The sequence below is a fragment of the Ochlerotatus camptorhynchus genome, unplaced genomic scaffold (genome assembly GCF_037179485.1).
Source record: "Ochlerotatus camptorhynchus isolate MF236.1 unplaced genomic scaffold, CSIRO-AGI_Acam_v1.1 ptg000239l, whole genome shotgun sequence".
Taxonomy (NCBI): Eukaryota; Metazoa; Arthropoda; class Insecta; order Diptera; family Culicidae; genus Ochlerotatus; species Ochlerotatus camptorhynchus.
In genome coordinates, this window is record NW_027040729.1 from 661,988 (window position 1) to 683,178 (window position 21,191).

The 21,191-nt window shown below is 41.1% G+C and overlaps 1 protein-coding gene across 3 annotated transcripts in view; it reads right to left on the minus strand.

Moving 5' to 3' along the window:
* LOC135704404 (uncharacterized) overlaps positions 1–21,191 on the minus strand; it is a 52,160-nt gene that overhangs the window by 13,280 nt on the left and 17,689 nt on the right. For all 3 annotated transcript variants that reach the window (XM_065225853.1, XM_065225852.1, XM_065225854.1), the window contains exons 3-4: positions 13,392–13,566; positions 4,013–4,208 (exon numbers count right to left, since the gene is read on the minus strand). In XM_065225853.1, the coding sequence (XP_065081925.1) occupies positions 4,013–4,208; positions 13,392–13,566 (371 nt within the window). The remainder of the gene's footprint in view (positions 1–4,012; positions 4,209–13,391; positions 13,567–21,191) is intronic.

Here is a 21,191-nt window from a genome sequence, read left to right on the forward strand (position 1 = left end):
AAGAATAAAGCATCAATTAACAACCAAATAAAAACGAAAGCTAACTACTAGCCCTAGCCTTTTAAGCCTATTCTGCGCGGCGTGTGAGATGACTAGTGAAGTGACATTTCTCGCGTCACTTCATCGACTCTCTCTTTCGTAAATAACTCGGCTACAAAAACGTTTCCTGTCGTTTGTGTCGTATTAGATGTTGCTTTTTCTATCGAGCTGTGTATCGAAAATATAAGGAAATATCTTAACACGACCATAGCGATCCAAAAAGAAAGTCGATGCAGAGAATCGATCAATGTAGATAGGATCTGATCGTGAGTCACTATTTGTACTTTCCAAATCTGTCTCAAATCCCGACCGTTGTAATCTTCGAACCAATTCTCCAAATCGTCCTGCTGCAACTCGGGATTTGTATTTTGGTTGTCTCTCATTTGCCGTTCGAACTTCATCTGGTAGTCCTGATATTCCTGGCTCAGCATAGCCTACATATTCCTGTTTCTGTGGGATTTTCTTCTTGGTTTGTCCTGGGACATGGCATGAACCCGTCACTTTTGAAAACAATTCTCGCGTCACCTTTCAAATAGACCAATCTACATTGATCGATTCTCTTCATTGATTCTCTCTTTCGTTAATATCTCGGCTCCAAAAACTTGTTCAGCTTTTCTCATCGTCTAATTCGCTTAATAATACTTTCTTTTAACAGACTATGAAGAAATCTAGATAGAGCTGGAATTAGGGCGTAACAACCTTTGTAAACAATGACTTCTATCGATGATTTCTATGAACTCAAGGCACGCCCACGCAAACCAACGTAACCGTCAGGTAGGGGAAGTCTTCCTCTACCCGATGGTATTGTTGATTTGCATTGGCGAGCCTCAACTTTCTAGAAATCATCGAAAGAAGTCATTGTTTACAAAAGCTGTTACGCCCTAATTCCAGCTCTATCTAGAAATATTAGCCCGAAATATGGATGCAACGAAGTTATTAACGAAAGAGAGAGTCGATGAAGAGAAACTATCAATGTAGATTGGTCTATTAGAAAAGTAACGCGAGAATTCAATACATCATAGTAAAGAGCCTGAATTTACAAAGAGACGACATGTCAAAATTGGAACAGTCGATTGTCTGTCAAAGTCATAGAAAAAGTCATTCCAATTGAGCAGAAGACCTGTCAAATGGATAAGATGTCACCTCTTTATAAATTCAGGCTCTTTACATCATAGCATTCTACAACGGTGGCATTAAAACGGTAAGCGTCTAATGTCAAAGATGAATCACCCCTCGGCGAAATTATGACGAGCGTATAGAAGTTTGGATAGAATTGATTTGAGGTTAGTGTGCTACTAGGCGTTCCATCAATTGCAGGAGAGAACAAATCAGAGCTATTGTTCCTCTGGTGGTATGATTGATCCAAGCCTATTTAAAGTATTCGTCATTTGGTGCTACTTGTTCGCTGTTAGTAGCTCAGTTTGTCAAAAACCTGAACGCGCAAGAGTTTGCCGCCAAAGCAATAATTATAAATCATTGCAACGACAACTTCTTATACAGCGTGGACAAGGAATCAGTTGAGCTGGTTCAGCAGATCAAGATGGTGCATTCCAAGTGAGGGTTTACTATATGGAACTGGTTGTCGAATTCAGTCGAGGTGCTCTCGCGGGTCGGGAACAAGAAAGCGGAGTTATCCATTGTCCAAAACAGTCGCATGAATGAGCTCATTGGAATGATTTGGACTACATCCGTCCATCCACCGCTATTCATCGGCTGTCCTTCAACCAATTCAGCTGATTTTCTGTAGATAACAAATTACAAACAAAAAATCATCGTAATTGGTTGAATTCTCTACCCTTTGGAACTGGTAGCTGTGGTCATACTTCATGCAAATATATCATATTAACAATATAATAAACTATTTCGCTTAGCTGGAGAACCTAATTCTTAGCAATGAGAACGCCTCTTTGGTTAAAAAGGTTTTTATTTGTGTAATAATTCGCGCCCCTCGATCACAATTGAATGAATGTTGCTGACCTTTTTCAAAACTAGATGGTGCGAGAAGCAATATTTTTCTGGTCGCAATGGAAGTGGCAAGAGTGAATCATATTTTTAATATGATATATTTGGTTCACGGGAAAGGGCCTGTCTTAACTCACCCGGTATAGGTGCGGCTGTAAAACATGACCAATAGACTGATACAACATTTGAAATGTTTGCTCCGTAGTGCTCAAACGGTTTCAAATCGGGTCCTGATTAGCCTCCCAAAATTAGAACTCATTTGGTAAGAAACTGACTTGGCGTAAACCATTTGAAGTTTATTTGGAAATTACTATCAGAAAACCTTTTTTTTTTGTTCTTTGTCTTCTAGCCTTTGCACTGTTAACATTTCTTTAACTATTCTCGTGTGACATTTTCTCAGCTACAACTTTGCGGAAAATCGTTTTTCAAACTTAAAATTAAATAGTTATTAATTATTGAAGAGAATGATAATTTTATGGCATGATTAAGCAGCTGTTTTGTGGGCAACACTGTATTCTATAATGTGACATAGTAGCCTTGATTTTTGTTATTTGATGCACCAAAAACACCAGTGTTGCCTGCTGAACAGTTGATTGACGATAATCATAAGACACCAGTGCCTTGAATAATTAATAACCATTATTCCTTATATTTAATTGAAAAGTCATCTTCAACAAAGTTGCTGCTGCAAAAATTTCTTACAATCATAGGTATAAATTTTAAAAGCATAGTGATATGGTGAATTGTTAGATAGATATGAGCAAAAGATTTGGTTTGCCATAGTAATTTCCATATAAACTTCAAATGGTTTGTGCTAAGTCAACTTCTTACCAAATGAGTTCAAATTTTTGGAGGCTAATCAGGACCGAATATGCAACCGTTTGAGTAGCATAGAGTGAAAATTTCAAGGGGACTGGGTTCGGTTCCCGGTCTCCCGGAGATTTTCAGGTTGGACATTTTCTGGACTTCCCTGGGCATAGAGTATGAATGTACTTGCCACACAATAATACTTATGGTGATCTACCCGAAGATCTACCCACGTTGCGGGGCATACCTGTGGTAGTATTATTTTGTGGCAAGTGCAATCATACTTATATGCCCCGGGGAAATCGAGAAATGTTTCAACCCGAAAAATTCCTACACCGAACCGGGAATCGAACCCAGCCGCCTCCAGCATGGTCTTGCTTCATAGCTGTACCTCTACCGATTGAGCTAAGGGAGGCCCCACCATCGATTCGTATTGTTAACAATTTCACCTCCTTCTACGGTAGGACTGTTTACACGCCACGCGATCAACAGTTGCCTTATACTGGAAAGTCCAGTTGTTGGTTAGATTTAGCTTGTTCGATAGGTTTATTAGGTGTGCTTAGGATAGTGCAAGCACTTGTACGTTGTAGCATATTTTCCATTTTATAGTAGGTTAACAATTTTGTTTGACACTGATCGCTTTGAAAAAATCTTCTACGATCACTTTTTCAAAGTTTATGCCCATTAAACTGAAATTTGCATAAATTCTAAACTCTTATTCATAGGATGAAAGATATCGCCTGACTGGCAAAACGAAATCGAGAGTTGTACCGATTGATTTTGCATATTAAGAAGAAAACCACGGCGGAGAGGAAAAGAACAGGGCGAGCGTGGTGGAACTGGTTGGTCGATTATGCAAACAACGCAATGACCACGTTGCGGCCGGTTTTTCTCTTTCGTCCATTTCATACAACGAAACCATTCACGGTGTTCGATCGCGGCGAGATAAAGCAAAACTCCAAGTCTTGCACGTAGCGCGGGAATGCAGTCCAATCTTTTCAGTTGAACACGCTGCGAAGGTAGACGAGAATTGTTGAATGCTTTCTCTGCCAATGCACACGGATCTGTCCTCACTTTTATGAGGAATGCTTAAGGTGACTTGTTGATGCAGGCGGAGAGGGAGACGAGTGGTGGCCGTCCTTGTCCAAGGAAAGCCGGACGGGTTTGCACTACTTTATAGCAGCGGCCGCGGAGAGGTGCTTACCTGGTTTGTTCCTGGCATCTTGGCGACGTTTCTTCAGTGTCGTTAGAAGGTCATCGTTGCTGCGGAACGGACGGATGCTGGGTCGGATCTTCCTCGGTGTTTCGGTGGTGGTAGTGGTTGTGGGTTCCACTTTGGCGGCTCCTTCTTCGCCTTCTTCGCCCTCGATTTGTTCGCCTTCCTCGTCCACGTATTCGTCCTGAAAGAGTGAAAGGCATTAATTTCAATGCTAGGATGCTAGGCATTAAGTTAATGTTTACCTAATGATTATAACAACGGCCGTACTAAGGATTTATTAATGTACGCTTCTAAAAAGCGAGCGTGTTCTTTGAAACATTTCCATAGTTATTAGTTACGATCTTGCTATGCCAACCAATGCATGAATTTGCATTTTGTGTGGCAAGCATGCCCTGTAGAGTGGGTCATCTTAACAACCCCCCTTTCCCCACTGCTTTTTTAATGTGTACTGAGGAGGACCCCAACAACTGTGTAAAATTTGAACAAATTTGGTTATAATCTCGATTTGCGGTAGAATTTTAAATTTTGTATGGTAAAATGTATGGGAAACGGAACGATCCTACTCATTTGTTTATCAAAAATCCAAATATTTCTCAAATTTCACCAAATCTCTGATTTAGATTGAGAATACTATACAAAACAACTTTGTCGAAATTTACTTTAAATTTCCAAAAATTTACTGGACCGATCTTATTCTTCAGATTTTTGTTTCGGTTAAGAACAAAACATTTTTCAGTGCATTCGCATTTGAATTATATCAGTGTACAAACAATTGGATTTCAAAATAGCATAGAACATCCATTGTTGGGTCGTGGAATCCTAAATGACATTAAGGGGGATTTCCGGTTCAATTGACCTAAACTTTGGATTTTTTTCCAGGGAACTAGTCAGAGTTAGAGACCGCAAATCGTCACCTAGAAAGAAAATCGGCTCAGTTTCTTGAAGCGTATAGTTCAGAGAATGGAATGAACTAGAATCTTTGAAAAATCTCAAAATTTGACAAAATGGCGGGCATTTGAAAAAAAGTCATTTACCTAGTTACCGCAATTTTGTCAAATTTTGAGATTTTTCAAAGATTCTAGTTCATTCCATTCTCTGAACTATACTCTTCAAGAAACTGAGCCGATTTTCTTTCTAGGTGACGATTTGCGACCTCTAGGCTGCTCGCAATTTTGGGAAGTACCCGCCGGGCAGCCGCCATATTGAACGCCATTTTGGATTTTTGGACTTGAAAAAATTCCCAGTTGTAGAGCAAGAATGAATAAAGATTTGACAAAAAACTCAGGTCTCTAACTCTTACCAGTTCCCTGGAAAAAAAATTCAAAGTTTAGGTCCATTGAACCGGAAATCCCCCTTAAGCGTCGATTTCCGACCTCTGTACGTCGTCCACGTTCTGAAAATACCTCAGTTTTTCAGAAACCGGCAGTCTCCATCTGAGAGTATACAAATAGGAAGCCACCATTTTGGACTCTTATTTGGCGTTAATAATCGATTTCTGCCTGTAAATCCCAAGCAACATTTTAAGTTTGATGAAGTAATACAAAGCTACTAGGGGAAATGGCTCTAATGTTGGACCTATGGATCTAAGATTCGTCCCATCGCTAAAAACCTGCTATTTATCAATTTTATCTAGATGAACGCGTCATTGGGACGGTACTTATGGATATTTTTGGTCGCTATTGAAAATTTAGTCGATTGCAGAACTTATGTATGGACCCAAATTAGGGGCATTTAGGCCGACATTACATCCATTTCCCCTATAAAACAACAAGGCTGCTTTGCCATTGATGCATCCACCAAAAGCTCATTACGACTAGAATCTGTCTAGTTGGCGTATCCTGGAGATGATTCTGAAGGGTATATTCTCGAAGCTCTTAAGATTGTTTTACTGTAAAAAAAAACCCGTATTTCCGCTACAATAACAGCTAATCCGTCTAAAGTAGGGCTACCCTACATTGAACAAACAAAAGTTCGGATTCTGATTGATGTTTTCCATTCGTCATTTTGGCAAACCCAACTTTGATTACTCAATTTGGAGTACCCCACTTTTGACGGATATGAGTAGATCCTTCTCAAATTTGGGTTGTTTAGAAATAGCGAGTGTACCGTTTCAACCAGGTCGGTTAATGCTGGGTAATGTGCAATACAGATCCCATTGAGATCACTAGCCTCTTCCCAGCAACTCCTATCCCTACCTCCCCGTGGTACCGGCCGGGAACTGTGGGAAACCTTAGGGAAGATCGGGTAACCAACCCCGGTGGGAACTTTGGTCATGGACTGACAGGGAAGGGGGGGGGGGGGTTTGCTTCGGCAAGCCTGAGCGTCTGTTCTCCAGGAGGAGCGGCTCACAACAGCGTCTGTTCCCATGTTAGGGGCGGCTGATCTACATCCGAGTGCCAGTGAAGGACTCTAAGCACAACTGTGCACCCTGGTCCTCCGGAAAGTTAGAGGGTTGGTGTCAGGCCCTGCGAGCCAGCCGTAAAAAAAGCATTGCAACGGAAAATCAGCAACAGAGGAATACGAACCGAGACCAACGGCAACGACCCCAGCGACGAAATAGGACTTGCTATTGGAAACTCGGCACGTGGAACTGTCGATCTCTCAATTTCATCGGGAGCACCCGAATACTCGCCAATCTACTGAAGGACCGCGGATTCGGCATCGTAGCGCTGCAGGAGTTGTGTTGGACAGGATCGATGGTGCGAACGTTCAGAGGTAATCATACCATCTACCAGAGTTGCGGCAACATACGCGAGCTGGGCACAGCTTTCATCGTGATGGGCGAAATGCAGAAGCGCGTGATCGGTTGGTGGCCGATCGACGAAAGAATGTGCAGGTTGAGGATCAAGGGCCGATTCTTCAACTTTAGCATAATCAACGTGCACAGCCCTCACTCCCGAAGCACTAATGATGACAAGGACGCATTTTACGCGCAGCTCGACCGCGAGTACGATCGCTGCCCAAGCCACGACGTCAAGATCATCATAGGAGACCTAAACGCTCAGTTAGGCCAGGAGGAGGAATTCAGACCGATGATTGGAAAGTTCAGCGCCCACCAGCTGACGAACGGGAACGGCCTACGACTCGTCGATTTCGCCGCCTCCAAGAACATGGTCATACATAGCACCTTCTTCCAACACCACCTCCCCTATCGTTACACCTGGAGATCACCACAGCAGACGGAATAGCAAACCGACCACGTTCTGATTGATGGACGGCACTTCTCCGACATTATCGACGTCAGGACCTATCGTGGCGCTAACATCGACTCTGACCACTACCTGGTGATGGTCAAACTGCGCCCAAAACTTTCCGTCATCAACAATGCACGGTACCGACGCCCGCCACGGTACAACCTAGAGCGACTGAAACAACCGGATGTCGCCTTAGCATACGCGCAAAATCTCGAGGCAGCGTTGCCAGAGGAGGGCGAGCTCGATGTGCCCCCTCTAGAGGACTGCTGGAGTACAGTAAAAGCAGTCATCACCGACGCAGCCGAGAGCACCATCGGGTACGTGGAAAGAAGTCGACGGAATGAATGGTTCGACGAGGTGTGCAGAGCGATTTTGGAGGAGAATAACGCAGCGCAGGCGGTAATGCTGCAGCATGGAACCCGACAGAACGTGGAACGGTATAAACAGAAGCGGAAACAGCAGACCCGCATCTTTCGGGAGAAAAAACGCCGCCTGGAAGAAGCGGAGTGCGAGGAAATGGAACTGCTGTGCCGTTCCCAAGAAACACGGAAGTTCTACCAGAAGCTCAACGCATCCCGCAACGGCTTCGTGCCGAGAGCCGAAATGTGCAAGGATAAGGACGGGAGCCTCTTGACGGACGGACGTGAGGTGATTGAAAGGTGGAAGCAGCACTTCGATGCGCACCTGAATGGCGAGGAGAACGTAGGCACGGGAGACCAGCGCAATGGAGGAAACGACTACGTCAGTGCAGCAGAGAACAGAACTGACCCAACTCCCACGCTGAGGGAAGTTAAGGACTCCATTCAGCAGCTCAAAAACAACAAAGCAGCTGGTAAGGATGGTATCGCAGCCGAACTCATCAAGATGGGCCCAGAAAAGTTGGCCACCTGCACATAACATAACAACTTCATGCAAAATAACTGACTAAAAGTTGACCCCTTTTTTGTGTTGCCTCAGTGGTATAACTGGTATAGTTGGGCATCGATATGTCAAAATAAAATTTTCATGATATCGTTCACAAAGACCAATGACGAAAATGTGAACAATGGCTTCTTTTGTAAATTTATCGTAATTCAAAGTCAATCCATGTAAGCCAGCAATACTATCGGATAGAGGGACTCTCCCTCGTGATGGTTTACTTGAGTGGTTTTTCATTCTCGAGAAATGCACAGAAAAAGCCATTGCTTACTTTTGCGACATTGACTCTCATGAAAGAGAAGCAGATATATGGTTGCATGCTCAGTAAGCATTGAAGCTGCCGGCGCCGGTGGTGTAGTGGTAAGCGTGACTGCTTTCTAACACCCCAATGGGTCTGGGTTCAATCCCAGCCGAGGTCGGTGGGATTTTTCTGAGGCATAAAAATCTCTGGTCACGTCTTCCTTCGGAAGGGAAGTAAAGCCGTTGGTCCCGGCCCATGTGTGTTTGAATGGGTGCGATATCCTACGCAGGTGTGGAAGCTGCCTTCCTGCACATTCGATTGCCGTCAATGGATGGCAATTGATGTCCGTCGGTGATTGGCACTAGATTGCGGAACAGAGACCGACGTTAAATAAAGGAAAGAAGAAGAAGAAGAAGAAGAAGAAAAAGCATTGAAGCTAACGACGATTCTGCAACTCTTTACTCTTATGGTAAAATCCCATAAGCATCTGACAGTCTGCGCATGAAATCTAGCAAACATTATCTTATCTCTTCACTCCACCACCTCTGCACGCAAAGCTTGAGAGTATCGTATGGGATTTCTATAGGAGTGACAGGGTAAGGAAATGTCCACCATGTCTCACGTACAGACTGACGTTTGCTGTTGGGAATTTACCATAGGAGTAAAGAGTTGCAGAGTGGCCGGAAAGGCAATTTGTAAATTGTCAAGGTAATGCGGCCATTCTTTTTTTCGAGTAGCTCTACAGTAGGGCTTAGCAAAGGATTCTTTGACTAGTACTTCCAAGTCGGTCAGAAGCCAATCAAGAGCGTTATTATCCAGTAATATTGTTCACTGTGCTTTTAGAAAGTCAACTATTTATGTTATGATTGCAGCACGAAATATTCTGTTGATGGATGTTTACGCTTACATTAACAAAAATCATTTTTTTTTTCTAAAGAAGCTAGAGATAAAATTAGGGTAAGTGTGCCAGATTTAGGCACTAGTGTCGGCCCTATCGTAAATGTCATATTTTAACATTATTTTCAATTTTTATTTTCGATAAAGATACATAGGGTTTGCCATAAATCTCGCAAATTAAACTATGGCAATTTATTTCAAATTTGATTTAGGGCCTAGGGCCAAAAACAGGACCACTTTTGTTAAAACTGGTGCAGTTACCCTACGTAAAATAGATCCAAACAATTACTTTCCATTGTAAATAGTGCTTAATGTTGCTATCGAAGCGCTCGATTTGATTTGTCGTCGTGTTTGCGGATGGAACTATGGTCACCTCAAAACACTGTATATTTTCTGCATTAACCGAGCCACTTGTTTCAAAATTTTATTGCTTCCCGCTGAACTTCAAAATGTATGCAGTAAACTTTTAATTTGCACGATCGTATTTTTCCTCATACGAATCCAAATGAAATCAAAGTTCGATGCAATTGATGCTAATCAATTAGAAAAAAAATAACGAAAAAAAATGGTACATACATTTATGTTCTAAGTTAACAGATAAAAAAATTTAAAAAATATACGCGCGTGAATTTAGAATTCAAAGAATTAGACAAGCATTCGCGTGGAGCTTCCCCACCTTTTTGGGATAACTACAGAAAACAATACGTATCGCTTTTAAAATTAACCACTTCATTCGAGCAGTTAAAATGACGTTTACTACCACTCGAACTTTGAAATAAAATATTATTTTGAGATTTTGTCTTCTAGAACCACGAGAAAAATAGCCTACATTTGTGCGTTTCATAAAAATAGAAATTAGTTAGTCCATTTTTGTGAAATCGCTGGTAGAAAGTCACGCCAAAACTGCTTGACAAAGTGGTCAATTGGGCAGTAAACAGTTAGCATATAGTAGCTTACAATGAAATATCAGGATTCATTGTTGGGTGGCAGCTCATTGCATCAAATATCGGTGAATAATGTCTACTTTTTTAAATGCGACGTTAATATATGTTTTGCTGTGTAAAGAAGCGTGATGAATTTGTAGAATCCAGCTATATAGTTATAAATAGTTAACGATAAAGAAAGGCATAAGTTCAGAAGTGCTAAGAAGTCATAGAATTATAAACCAGGTTATTATTATTTCATAACAATTGACTACCCCCTTGATTCCCTTTCTCATTTTACAGCTGGTATAATCAATTTGACAGATCGACTTTAAATAACTCAAATGGGGTCGATTTTTGATGATCGAGTTCCACATATGTTATGTGACAGAACGCTAATAAGACCGGCGGTCCTCTATGGACACGAGACATGGACTATGCTCGAGGAGGACCTGCAAGCACTCGGAGTTTTCGAGCGACGTGTGCTAAGGACTATCTTCGGCGGCGTGCAGGAGAACGGTGAGTGGCGGCAAAGAATGAACCACGAGCACTCTATGCACTACGCATTCTACGGCGAACCCAGCATCCAGAAGGTGGCCAAAGCCGGAAGGATGCGGTGGGCAGGGCATGTTGCAAGAATGCCGGACAACAACCCTGCAAAGTTGGTGTTCGCTACTGATCCGGTTGGTACAAGAAGGCGTGGAGCGCAGAGAGCACGATGGGCGGACCAGGTAGAGCGTGATCTAGCGAGCATTGGGCATGACCGAGGATAGAGAGCGGCAGCCGCAAACCGAGTATTGTGGCGTACTATTGTTGATTATGTCTTATCTTAAATGTGATGTTGTACAAATAAATGTATGTATGTACCGTTTCAACCAGTCCTTTTACACAAAGATTGACAATTTGCCTAAGGGATTTTTCAGTGGAGTGAAAGAACAAGAGACGATCCGCTATGTTTCACGAAATTTGACATTTGCTTATGGGGTTTTCCTATATGAGTGAACAGTTGCAGAGTCGTCGTCAACGCAAATGGTTTCACAAATTCCAAAACAAAGTTATCAAATAAAATTCGTAGGCTATAATTACGAACACGTCTTAAAGCTACGTCCTTAATGTTTGGCCCATAGTTATTAAGTGCAAAAAGCGATAGATCTTCTAATTTTACAATAAGATTTAAAAGTGTAATATTGATCTATTAGGTTAGCATGTTACAAAAAGGCAAGTCCTTTGAATTCATGAAATTATCAGGCTTTTTGATGACCAGTCATGAATGAAATTTTCGTTAGTGCAAAAATATATGAAAATTTTACGATACTTTTTCTTTGAAAATGAGCAATAAGTGTTCTAAATTCGTCCCAAAAATAGGTAATTCATTTACGAACTACAATTTCACAGCAGATGTGATATTAGTTTTTCATTACTATTGTGTATTATTGCTGAACGAATCAGTTATTTGCTTGATAGGCCGAAGTGAGGAGCTAGGCCTACACTACATCTCGTAACCCTATCAAGCAAAACATAAAGAGATATAAATCTGCCCTGGAAAAACGGTGACTGGAAATAACTTTCATAAAAACCTGACTTTAACATTAACTTTCATAAAAGTGCCAACTGAATATAAAATTGTTGTATAAGACAATTTTTTTTAACTTACACACAGGCTTGCAATTGCTCATTACAGCTAAAATGCTATTTTTCGTAATTATGAAGCAATGAGATACTCGATAACAGTCTCGTGGTTTCACAAAATCGCTATTTCAAATTTTGAAAAGTGACAAGTTTCAATGCAAGTATTTCGGTTAAGGGTCACGTGGGAGCGGTCTGGTTTTTTCACTATTTCATTGCATTTTCTTGTACTTCCAATTGCTCAAACAATGGCCTGCTCGTTTTTACCCGTTTAGAAGTTATTGGTATTGGAAGTTGGGCAATTCTCAACCAAAAAATATAAATAACTTTTCAAATATTAATGATAGCAATTTGCAGTCTTCTGAAAAGATATGTAATTTGATATTTATATAAATCTTTGCAGAACATGCCAAACATGTAGAAATATTGTAGAAAAAGTTACAGATACAAAATTGATTTTAACGCTAACCACTGCGGCACAAGTGTGTTGGGATCAGTGCTGCAAAATCTCGACAGTACACGGTGATATTGACAATTCTGCTTTGGTCACTCATTTGAGCTAACAGTCATAGTCAAGGCAAACCATGTCAATTATCAATGACAATGGTGTCAGTGACGAACATGTGCAGATTTGTTTATTAGCTAAATTTGTAACGAAATTAAATGACTTGAGCAAAACAATTACATGGATCCATTTCAGTGAACAAGTATCTTCGTCCTGAGCTACTTGGATAACAATAATGTGACACAGAATGTACTAAATTACACTTTTTGTTACCAGGTGAATCTTTGTCATTGACGAAAAAATGAATGAGATTTTGACGAAGGTTTTTTTGAGGATCAAGTCTGTCAGTGACTATGTGACGAACAATTTTGTCAATATCGCGCGAAAGTCTGTCAATGACAATGACAAATCTCAGCACTGGTTGGGATAGCATTTTCCCGCACACTTTAACACTTTTTCGAATTTTTACTCAAAATAACTTAAAACATTACCGTGAATATTTGTCTCAGAATTACTTTTCAAAACAACTTTGTCTCAAACGTAATTTCGAACAGAAGTGACATTTTAGCGCTATAGTGTCAGCTGAAATTTTGCAAAATCTTAAATTTTCTGATTCTGGTGGGTTCTTATGAATTTTCTCTGAAAATGTTTTGTCATTTGGTATCGTGGTTTAAAAGTTACAGCTGTTGATGTGTGTGGCATTAATTTTGTGTTCATCTTATGTAGCCATTTTCTGTCGACGACCACTACCACGGTTGGCGTGGAGATAAACATTGGAAAATTATCACTGGTTTGAGTATCATTGTCGACTTCCCATTGAACGTTCCGTTTTTTAGAGTGCTTTTTGGTGCATATGAATGGCCCCCTTCTAGTCATGGCTAAGTGTTTTGGACATCAAGCTTCAGTCAATCGGAATTGAGCCAAACATTGTTTTTTTTTTTAAATCCCGCAGAATCGAGTAAAACGTTCGCTAATCCAATTCAAAAACAATCAACAGCTAGTGCTGGAAGGTCATCCGGTCGCATTGCAACTTGACCCCACAGGTGAACAGTTCACTCACCTCAGGGTATTCGGGTGCTACCGTCGTGGTAGTCGTCTTGGTGAGCGGGTTCTGTCGTCCAATGTTGCCTCGCCGCAGCAGCAGGTTGTTTCGGCTGTTGGCCTTTGGCTGATCGTCCTGTGACAGAACGGAGGTGACTACCGCCGCCAGGCATACGAGCACTGTTAGACACGTACTGGAATGGTATGGAAATAGGAAATACGTTAGTAAGATCCAACCCACTAGCTATTTACTGTTGTTGAAAGCACGAATGTTTTTGCTCTGGTTTGGATAATAGATCCACATTGGAACCACATTTGAAAGTAGCATTATTGTTGAAACGTGTTTTCCTCGTTATTGGGGAGTTAATGGCAAAGTGAGCAACAGCAGCAGCAGCAGCAGCAGCTCCTTCATTGACCTTCACATTTTTTCGTCTTCTCTGCACGAGTCAAGATCGAGAGTTCCGTGTTCTCGTTCGAAATTTATATGCAATTAAGAGTGCTCCAGAATGGGGCCGGTTTCGAATGACTTTTCAACAAGCTGCTGCTGTCGTGGCCCATCAGCATTGAGGAGCGCGCGGAGAATTTGAAAGTTGGCGTCCGTCGTCGTGTGACGGACGAGCATGTGGAGCATTGCGAGCCGGTTCGGATGGTGCTCTTGAGGGGACTTCGAACTTGTGAGGGGTGGTTATGTTTCTGCAGCACCAGTAACCCCGCATCAATGCCACTCAAGTGAACAAGGCTACACCCGCACACTGGGGCAGAATGGTGCTTGGATTGGACAAAAATCGTAGCTCTCCACCCATGCACCCTAGAGGTTTGGTGTCTTGGGCAAAGTTGTTCAGGTGGATAAGGACTATCTATTTCAGCGTTGCCGATATCTAGTGGTAAGCGTGATTGCCACTCACCTCAAAAAGCCTGGGTTCAATCCCAGTCAGCGCTGCCGGGATTTTGTGAGGCATAAGTCTTCCGAAGACGTCATCATTCTTTAAGATCATGTTTTTGCATTTGATCTTACATTTAAATTTTCAATCGATTTAGCCTGAAGGTTGCTTCATCTTTGATTGAATGGTTAATTTATTATTTATTTTAGTTTACTTTTCTACTAGTTTACATTATTCCCCTTTTGGAGCATAATAAGATTGAATTAAAACATTTGAAAACCTACTTAACAAAGTAAACTGGATTGGACTTGTCAAGCATTCATCCAAGACGACATACACGAAAGGAAGAGGTTCAAGAGAGGAGAATGTTAGCCTCCCACCACGATTTCTGATTAACGGTGAATTGAAGCGATCGATGAGTTCGTGTATTTGGGCTCACTGGTGACTGCCGTTAATATCACTAGCAGATATATTCAAAGACGCATTGTGGCAGGAAATCGTGCTTATACCCTGAATCAAGTTCACCATCTAACGAAATTGACTATCAACAAAACACTCATTAGATCGGAAGTCCTGACTACTATCTATGATGCAGTGCAGGTGGATGATGGAACGTGGAGATGGCGAATGGACCGTTGGTTGAACTAGCTGTTGAGATTAACACCCAACGTCCATATTGCAAAAATCGGTTCCATACGGTGGCTGCACACCTGTGCTGTGGTTGTGCTTGTCACGGGTAACCGACGACTACTAAGCACCAAACAAAAAACATTTTTTTTTATATTTTCACCAGGAAAAGCGCAATCGATTTTGGATTACAAGAAGCGATGTCAAATTTACTTGGAAAAACCCAATCAAATTTGGATTACGAGAAGCGAAGTCAAGTTTTGCTTGGAAGAGCGCAATCGAATTTGGATTACAAGAAGCGAAGTCAAATTCTACTTGGAAAAGAGCAATCGAATTTGGATTACGAGAAAATATGTCAAATTTCACTTGGATAAACACAACCGAATTCGGATTACGACCTTCGAAGTTTAATTTTACTTGAATAAGCGCAATTAGATTTGGGTTACGAGAAGCAAAGTATAATTTCACTTGGAAATGCGCAATCGAATTTGGATTATAGCAGCGAAGTCAAATCCTACTTGGAGGAGTGCAATTGAATTCGGTTTACAAGAAGCGATGTCAAATTTACTTGGAAAAACCCAATCGAATTTGGATTACGATAATTGAAGTCAAGTTTTGCTTGGAAGAGCGCAATCGAATTTGGATTACAAGAAGCGAAGTCAAATTCTACCCGAAAAAAGTGCAATCGAATTTGGATTACGAGAAATGATGTCAAATTTTACTTGGATAAACACAACCAAATTCGTACTACGACCTTCGAAGTCAAATTTTACTTGGATAAGCGCAATTGAATTTGGGTTACGAGAAGCGAAGTAAATTTTTTCTTGCAAATGCGCAATCGAATTTGGATGATGCGAAGCGAAGTTAAATCCTTCTTGGAGGAGTGCAATTGAATTCAGTTTACGAGAAGCGAAGTTAAATTTTACTTGGAAAAGCGTAATCGAATTTTTATTTTGGGGGCGACCCCGGTGTATTGGTAAGAATCCATACCTTTCACGCCAAAGTCACGAGTTCAAATCTAACCTCCGAACAAGTCACGAATAACCCAAGAGCGTTAAAGTGACTATAATAATTAAAAAAAAAATGGATTTCGAGAAAAGAAGTTAAATTTTATTTGGATAAGCGCAATCTAATTAGGATTATGAAAAGAGAAGTCAAATTCTACTTGGAAAAGCGGAATCGAATTTAGATTACCAGAAGCGAAGTCAAATTCTACTTGTTGGAGTGCTATTAAATTCGGTTCATGAGAAGCGAAGTCAAATTCTTCTTGGAAAAGCACAATCGAATTTGGATTAAGAGAAGCAAAATCAAATTTTATTTGCAAAAGCGCAACCGAACTTGGATTACTAGAAGCGACTACTTTGAAAAGCGGAATCGAATTTGGATCACGAATAATTAAACAAAATCCTATATAATTAATCCATCCATCCACCAACTTGGATTGCGTAAAAACACAAATGAACCCGTTGTATAAATGTCATACGACAATCTGGTGACAACAGTTCTCGAAACCATCCGACTAGAACTAGACAAAAAAGGCGCTCGAAGGGAAAGTTGGATCAGTGATGTGGAGGCTCCGCATATAGTGGGGTTGGTGACAAACAGCCAGGTGACATACAGTTGGTGACAAGTGGAATGAAGATGACAACAAAGCACAACCAGGCCTTAGCATGAATGGTAAATTATAATCTGTAACGAAGAAATTTGCATGAACAAGCACGAAGATACGAAATCAAAATTCCAATCAGAACGGTTGTATAGGGCTGTTCATAAACTACGTAGACAGTTTAGGGGGGTTGACAATTACCCACGGCCCATAAAAATTAAAAAAAATTGTATGGACAATTGTCTACGCAGGGGGAGGGGGGGTCAAGAATCCCAAAAAAACTGTCAACGTAGTCTATGAACAGGCCCTATGCTGATTCAAACTAAGCTTGTACGGGCTACATGAAACGGCATGAGTATAGAATAAAACGATTGACGACATTTTCAAGCAAACTGGATTCCATCAGTCGGTGGCAGATGGTTAAGGGAACATAACTTGATTTCAGGAAAGGTTGTAGTTGTACGGGAAACATCGTAAAAGTTCAGGGAACGTTGTATTACTTCAAGGAACTTCGTAGATCGAAGATCAGAACACAGCGTTCAGGAATCTTGCAGTATGTGGGATAAATAGTCGAAATACAAAACGTATATTGACAAAAGGTGGAAATGACAAAAGGTCGAAAATACAGAAGGTCAAAAGGGCAAAAGGTCGAAGGATAAGAAGGAGGTCAAAAGGTCGAATGGAAAAATGGTCAAATGATGCAAAGGAAGACAAAAGGTCGAATGGCTCAAAGAGGAACAAAAAGTCGAATAGACTAGATGTAGAATGGTGACAAAAGGTCGAATGATCAAAAGAGGTACAAAATGTCGAATGGACAAAAGGTCGAATGAACAAAGGGTCGAATAACTAGAAAAGATATAAAAGGTCGATTGGCCGAAAGGTCCAAACATGGCATAAACAGAGAAAACAATATAATAATACACACAGATATCAATGATGGTGACGACCGGGAATTGCTTGGTTTAACGGCTTTCTCAGTGGAGTGACGGTCTGTTAAGTGTTACTCCACGTCACTCCACGCGGCAATCTGTTGTGCTCGCTGCAAACAGACGTGTTTTATGCAACCATTAACTATCGACCCAACAAGAAGTGCTTAGCACAAAATTACGACAGAACTAAACGAGGTAGAAAGTTGGAGTCCAAGAAATAGTTGTAGAGCGCTTTGAGATGCATCTTTTGGTTAGACAAAAATGCCCTTTATCATAAATTTTAGACATGTTTATCTCTTGACTGCAAGTAAATGCAGTTTACTTGAAGTAGAAATTACACCATTAAGTAGGATTTTTTTAAGCTGTCCAATGGATGTAATAATTATGTGTTAAGTTAATTTTTCGAGTTAGAGTCAATTTGTGGCAAGCATAGACCAACACAGAAAAAGTTCAATAACTCAGTAATCTTTGCGATTTGATCATATGCGTAGAACTTTTTTTTCACCAAATATGAACTTCTATCACCACTTAAAATATTTGCTCTAAGGAATCGAACAACCTGTATGAGTGTCTCTTGGAATTAAGGCACTGAGTCGATTGTCTTTTGCTAAAAAGTTCAATCGATCTGATTTGCCCTTTCTGAATTCAATTAATCTAAAAATCTATTCTGTAGTCTGTGAGAGGGAAATCACAAATCCGGTGTCATCAAAATACATGGCATGTTGAGAGGTTGAGCTCGTAAGAGATAGAATTTATTTATTTAATACATACATCTGACAATAAATCTTAATGAACTAGGAGCCATTACAAATACTAAATGTATCAGGAATTGATAATACGTCTCCGGAAACGATCCGAAGATGCCCCAAACTCGAACAACTCTTCAACTGTAGAGAACGCGCGAATCGTACTCGTAATAGGATCATGTTGTCCAAAAGAAGAGCGGTGAGAGTTCCGACACAATAGGAACGATGAACGTAGAAATCTGCTTGGCGCACGAAAGTTCAGGCAAGAGAGTAAGTGGGTGGAATAAATTTCACCCCTTAATGGATTAGTGACGAATGTTGCCTGTTGAATTTTTCGCCGTCGTTCTAAAGTATCCATCTCTCAGCATGCGGAGGTAAGTTTAGTGGATCTCTCCAAGAAAGTTGCCTCAATGCTCGACGAATGAATGTGTTTGGAATACGTTCTATTCTAATGCTCCAGGAATGTTGGCAAGGAATCCAAACAACAGATACAGTCTTAAGAATCGGGCGTACAAGTGAACAGTACAGTGCCTTTAAACAGTACGGATTCGAAAAATCTCTTGCGATTCTTGATGTGAACCCAAGCTGAAGATTTGCCTTAGTGACTACCATTGAACGATGTAAGTCAAACGTAAGCTTAGAGTCCAACATTACACCTAGATCGTTTACTTGTTCTACTCTTTCGAGTGAAAATCCTGGCATAAATCCGTGTTGCTGAGATGTACACGGCGAATGAGAACGACCCAAATTTGAGTTTAGTTCACTCATAATCGCCAAAAAGTGCAGGAACTAAGCGATGAGTAAAATTTGTCTCATGGTTTCCTGTGGAAAACCTAAAAAATCTGCCGGAAAATGAGGAAATTGACGAAAATTTTATTCAGTCTCTAAGTAGCACCAATCTTTACTTTTCTCAAATTCGGGAATTTTTCCCTGGAAAATCCTGGAAAAACCTGGGAAAACGAGGCAAATTTACTCATCGCTGAGTTCCTGCACTTTTGGCGATTATGAGTGAACTAAACTCAAATTTGGGTCGTTCTCATTCACCGTGTAGCTTTTGACATGAAAGAAAATAGCATCGTTCACAATTATCTCGAATAAAGGCTGACTAAAAGTAAATTGGTACGCCCCTCGCGCGCCGCTAGCACGCCTCTAGTGTTGGAAATCGAAAATCTTTGACAGTGGTTTGTTTACACTTCTATAGAGAACAACTGATGCAAGTTTGATCAAAGTAGTCGATCGCGTTCAGAAATAACGTCAAATGGAACTCGAAAAAAAATATGCACAAACACCTGGAAAATCCGGAGTGGCCTGGTTCCAAGCTGGCTAAAGTGCTGAAGATGCCGAAAACAACAGTTTTTGAGTGCTCAAAACCTACATTGTAGAGTGTGGAATCGTCAGCTGCGCAGCAAGGTGTTGAGGTACGTTAAAGCCAACGCCGGTCTTTCGATCCGAGATGTTGCCAGAAGGTACAACGCCAACTTTCAAACGGTGCGGAACATCCTTGCCAGGGAAGGATACAAGTCGTACAAAGCCAGTAAACATCCTAACCAGCACATGAAGCAGAATTCCGTGGCCAAAAAGCGTGGAAAGTTCTTGTACGACCGTGTTTTGACGAAACACAAGGGCTGCACTTTGAACGATGACGAAACATACGTCAAATTCGATTTTAAGCAACTGCCCTGTCAAAAGTTTTACATCGCGACTGGACGTGGGAATGTGTCGGGAAGAATCAAGTTCGTGTTTGCCGACAAGTTCGCGAAGAAGGCCATGATTTGGCAAGTGATTTTCAGTTGTGGCTCTAAAACGGGACCATTCGTCACATCCTCGACGTTGACATCCCAAGTTTACATCGAAGAATTCCTGAAAAAGCGTGTATTGCAAGCATAGGAACAAAGTCATCTTTTGGCCCGATTTGGCCAGCTGCCACTACTCCAAGGTGGTTCTGGAGTGGTATGCTGCCAACAAGATCGATGTTGTCCCCAAGCTAATGAATCCTTCGAATTGCCCGGAATTTCGATCAATCAATAAATACTGAGCAATTTCAAAGCAGCGACTTCGAGGAAGCGGCAAGGGGCAATCAAAAACATCCAGCAAATGCGAGCAAAATGGAAGAAATGCGCTGATTCCGTGTCCGTTTCCACTGTGCGGCTGCTGATGGGCTCCATCAAGAGGAAGGTTCGAGATTTCGTTCGAACTGGAGGATGTAACCATCTATTGCTGTAACTTTGAAGTCTTAAGAAAAGTACTGTAAAGCAACCATTAATGGGCTTTTAAACTTATTGAATCACGAATTACGAGTCTTTTTGTGCGTACTAATTTACTTTTAGTCAGCCTTTAATTTTGAAGCTGCGGAAAGACTTGTTATACCACGGTTGTTAGTCACGTCACGTTTGTCGCTCTTGTTATAAATGGGGAACATAAAAGAATGTCTCCATATTTCGGGAAAAACACCTTGGTCCAACGTAGCGGTAAAGATGCAAGCCAGAGGATCAGCTAAAGCAGCAGCACAGCAGCAAAAAAATTTTGCAGGTACACCATACGGACCCGGTGAAACCGATTTCCTCAACTTCCTTACAGCCTTGATGACGTCCATAGAGCTAACCACGAATGTACGCAGATCGATGAGACCCTCAGGAACATTGCAAGTAGTTCATTCTACTTCATCTGTATTGGCGACTGAATCCGAAAAAACAGAAATGAAGTGGCGGGAAGAGAGATCACAAGATTCGAACATACACACTAAATACCTAATTTTACACGTGACGGAATCCATCTATGACACAAAGGATGAGACGTAGGTAAATAAACATGTCATGTAGAATTAAGTGCTCCGAGACTGAAAAGTTCGTTACTCGACGAAATGTACGTTTGATTGAGCTGAATTTCACGTCTATTTTATGTCAAAATTGACGCTCGTATATTTCAGTCATAATTTACATGAATTTTTCTAAGTGTGTAGAGGTAGACTCAGAATCGTCAAGAAATACGGATGATGGAACATTCGACGATTTTCGCTTGAAGTTCACAAAG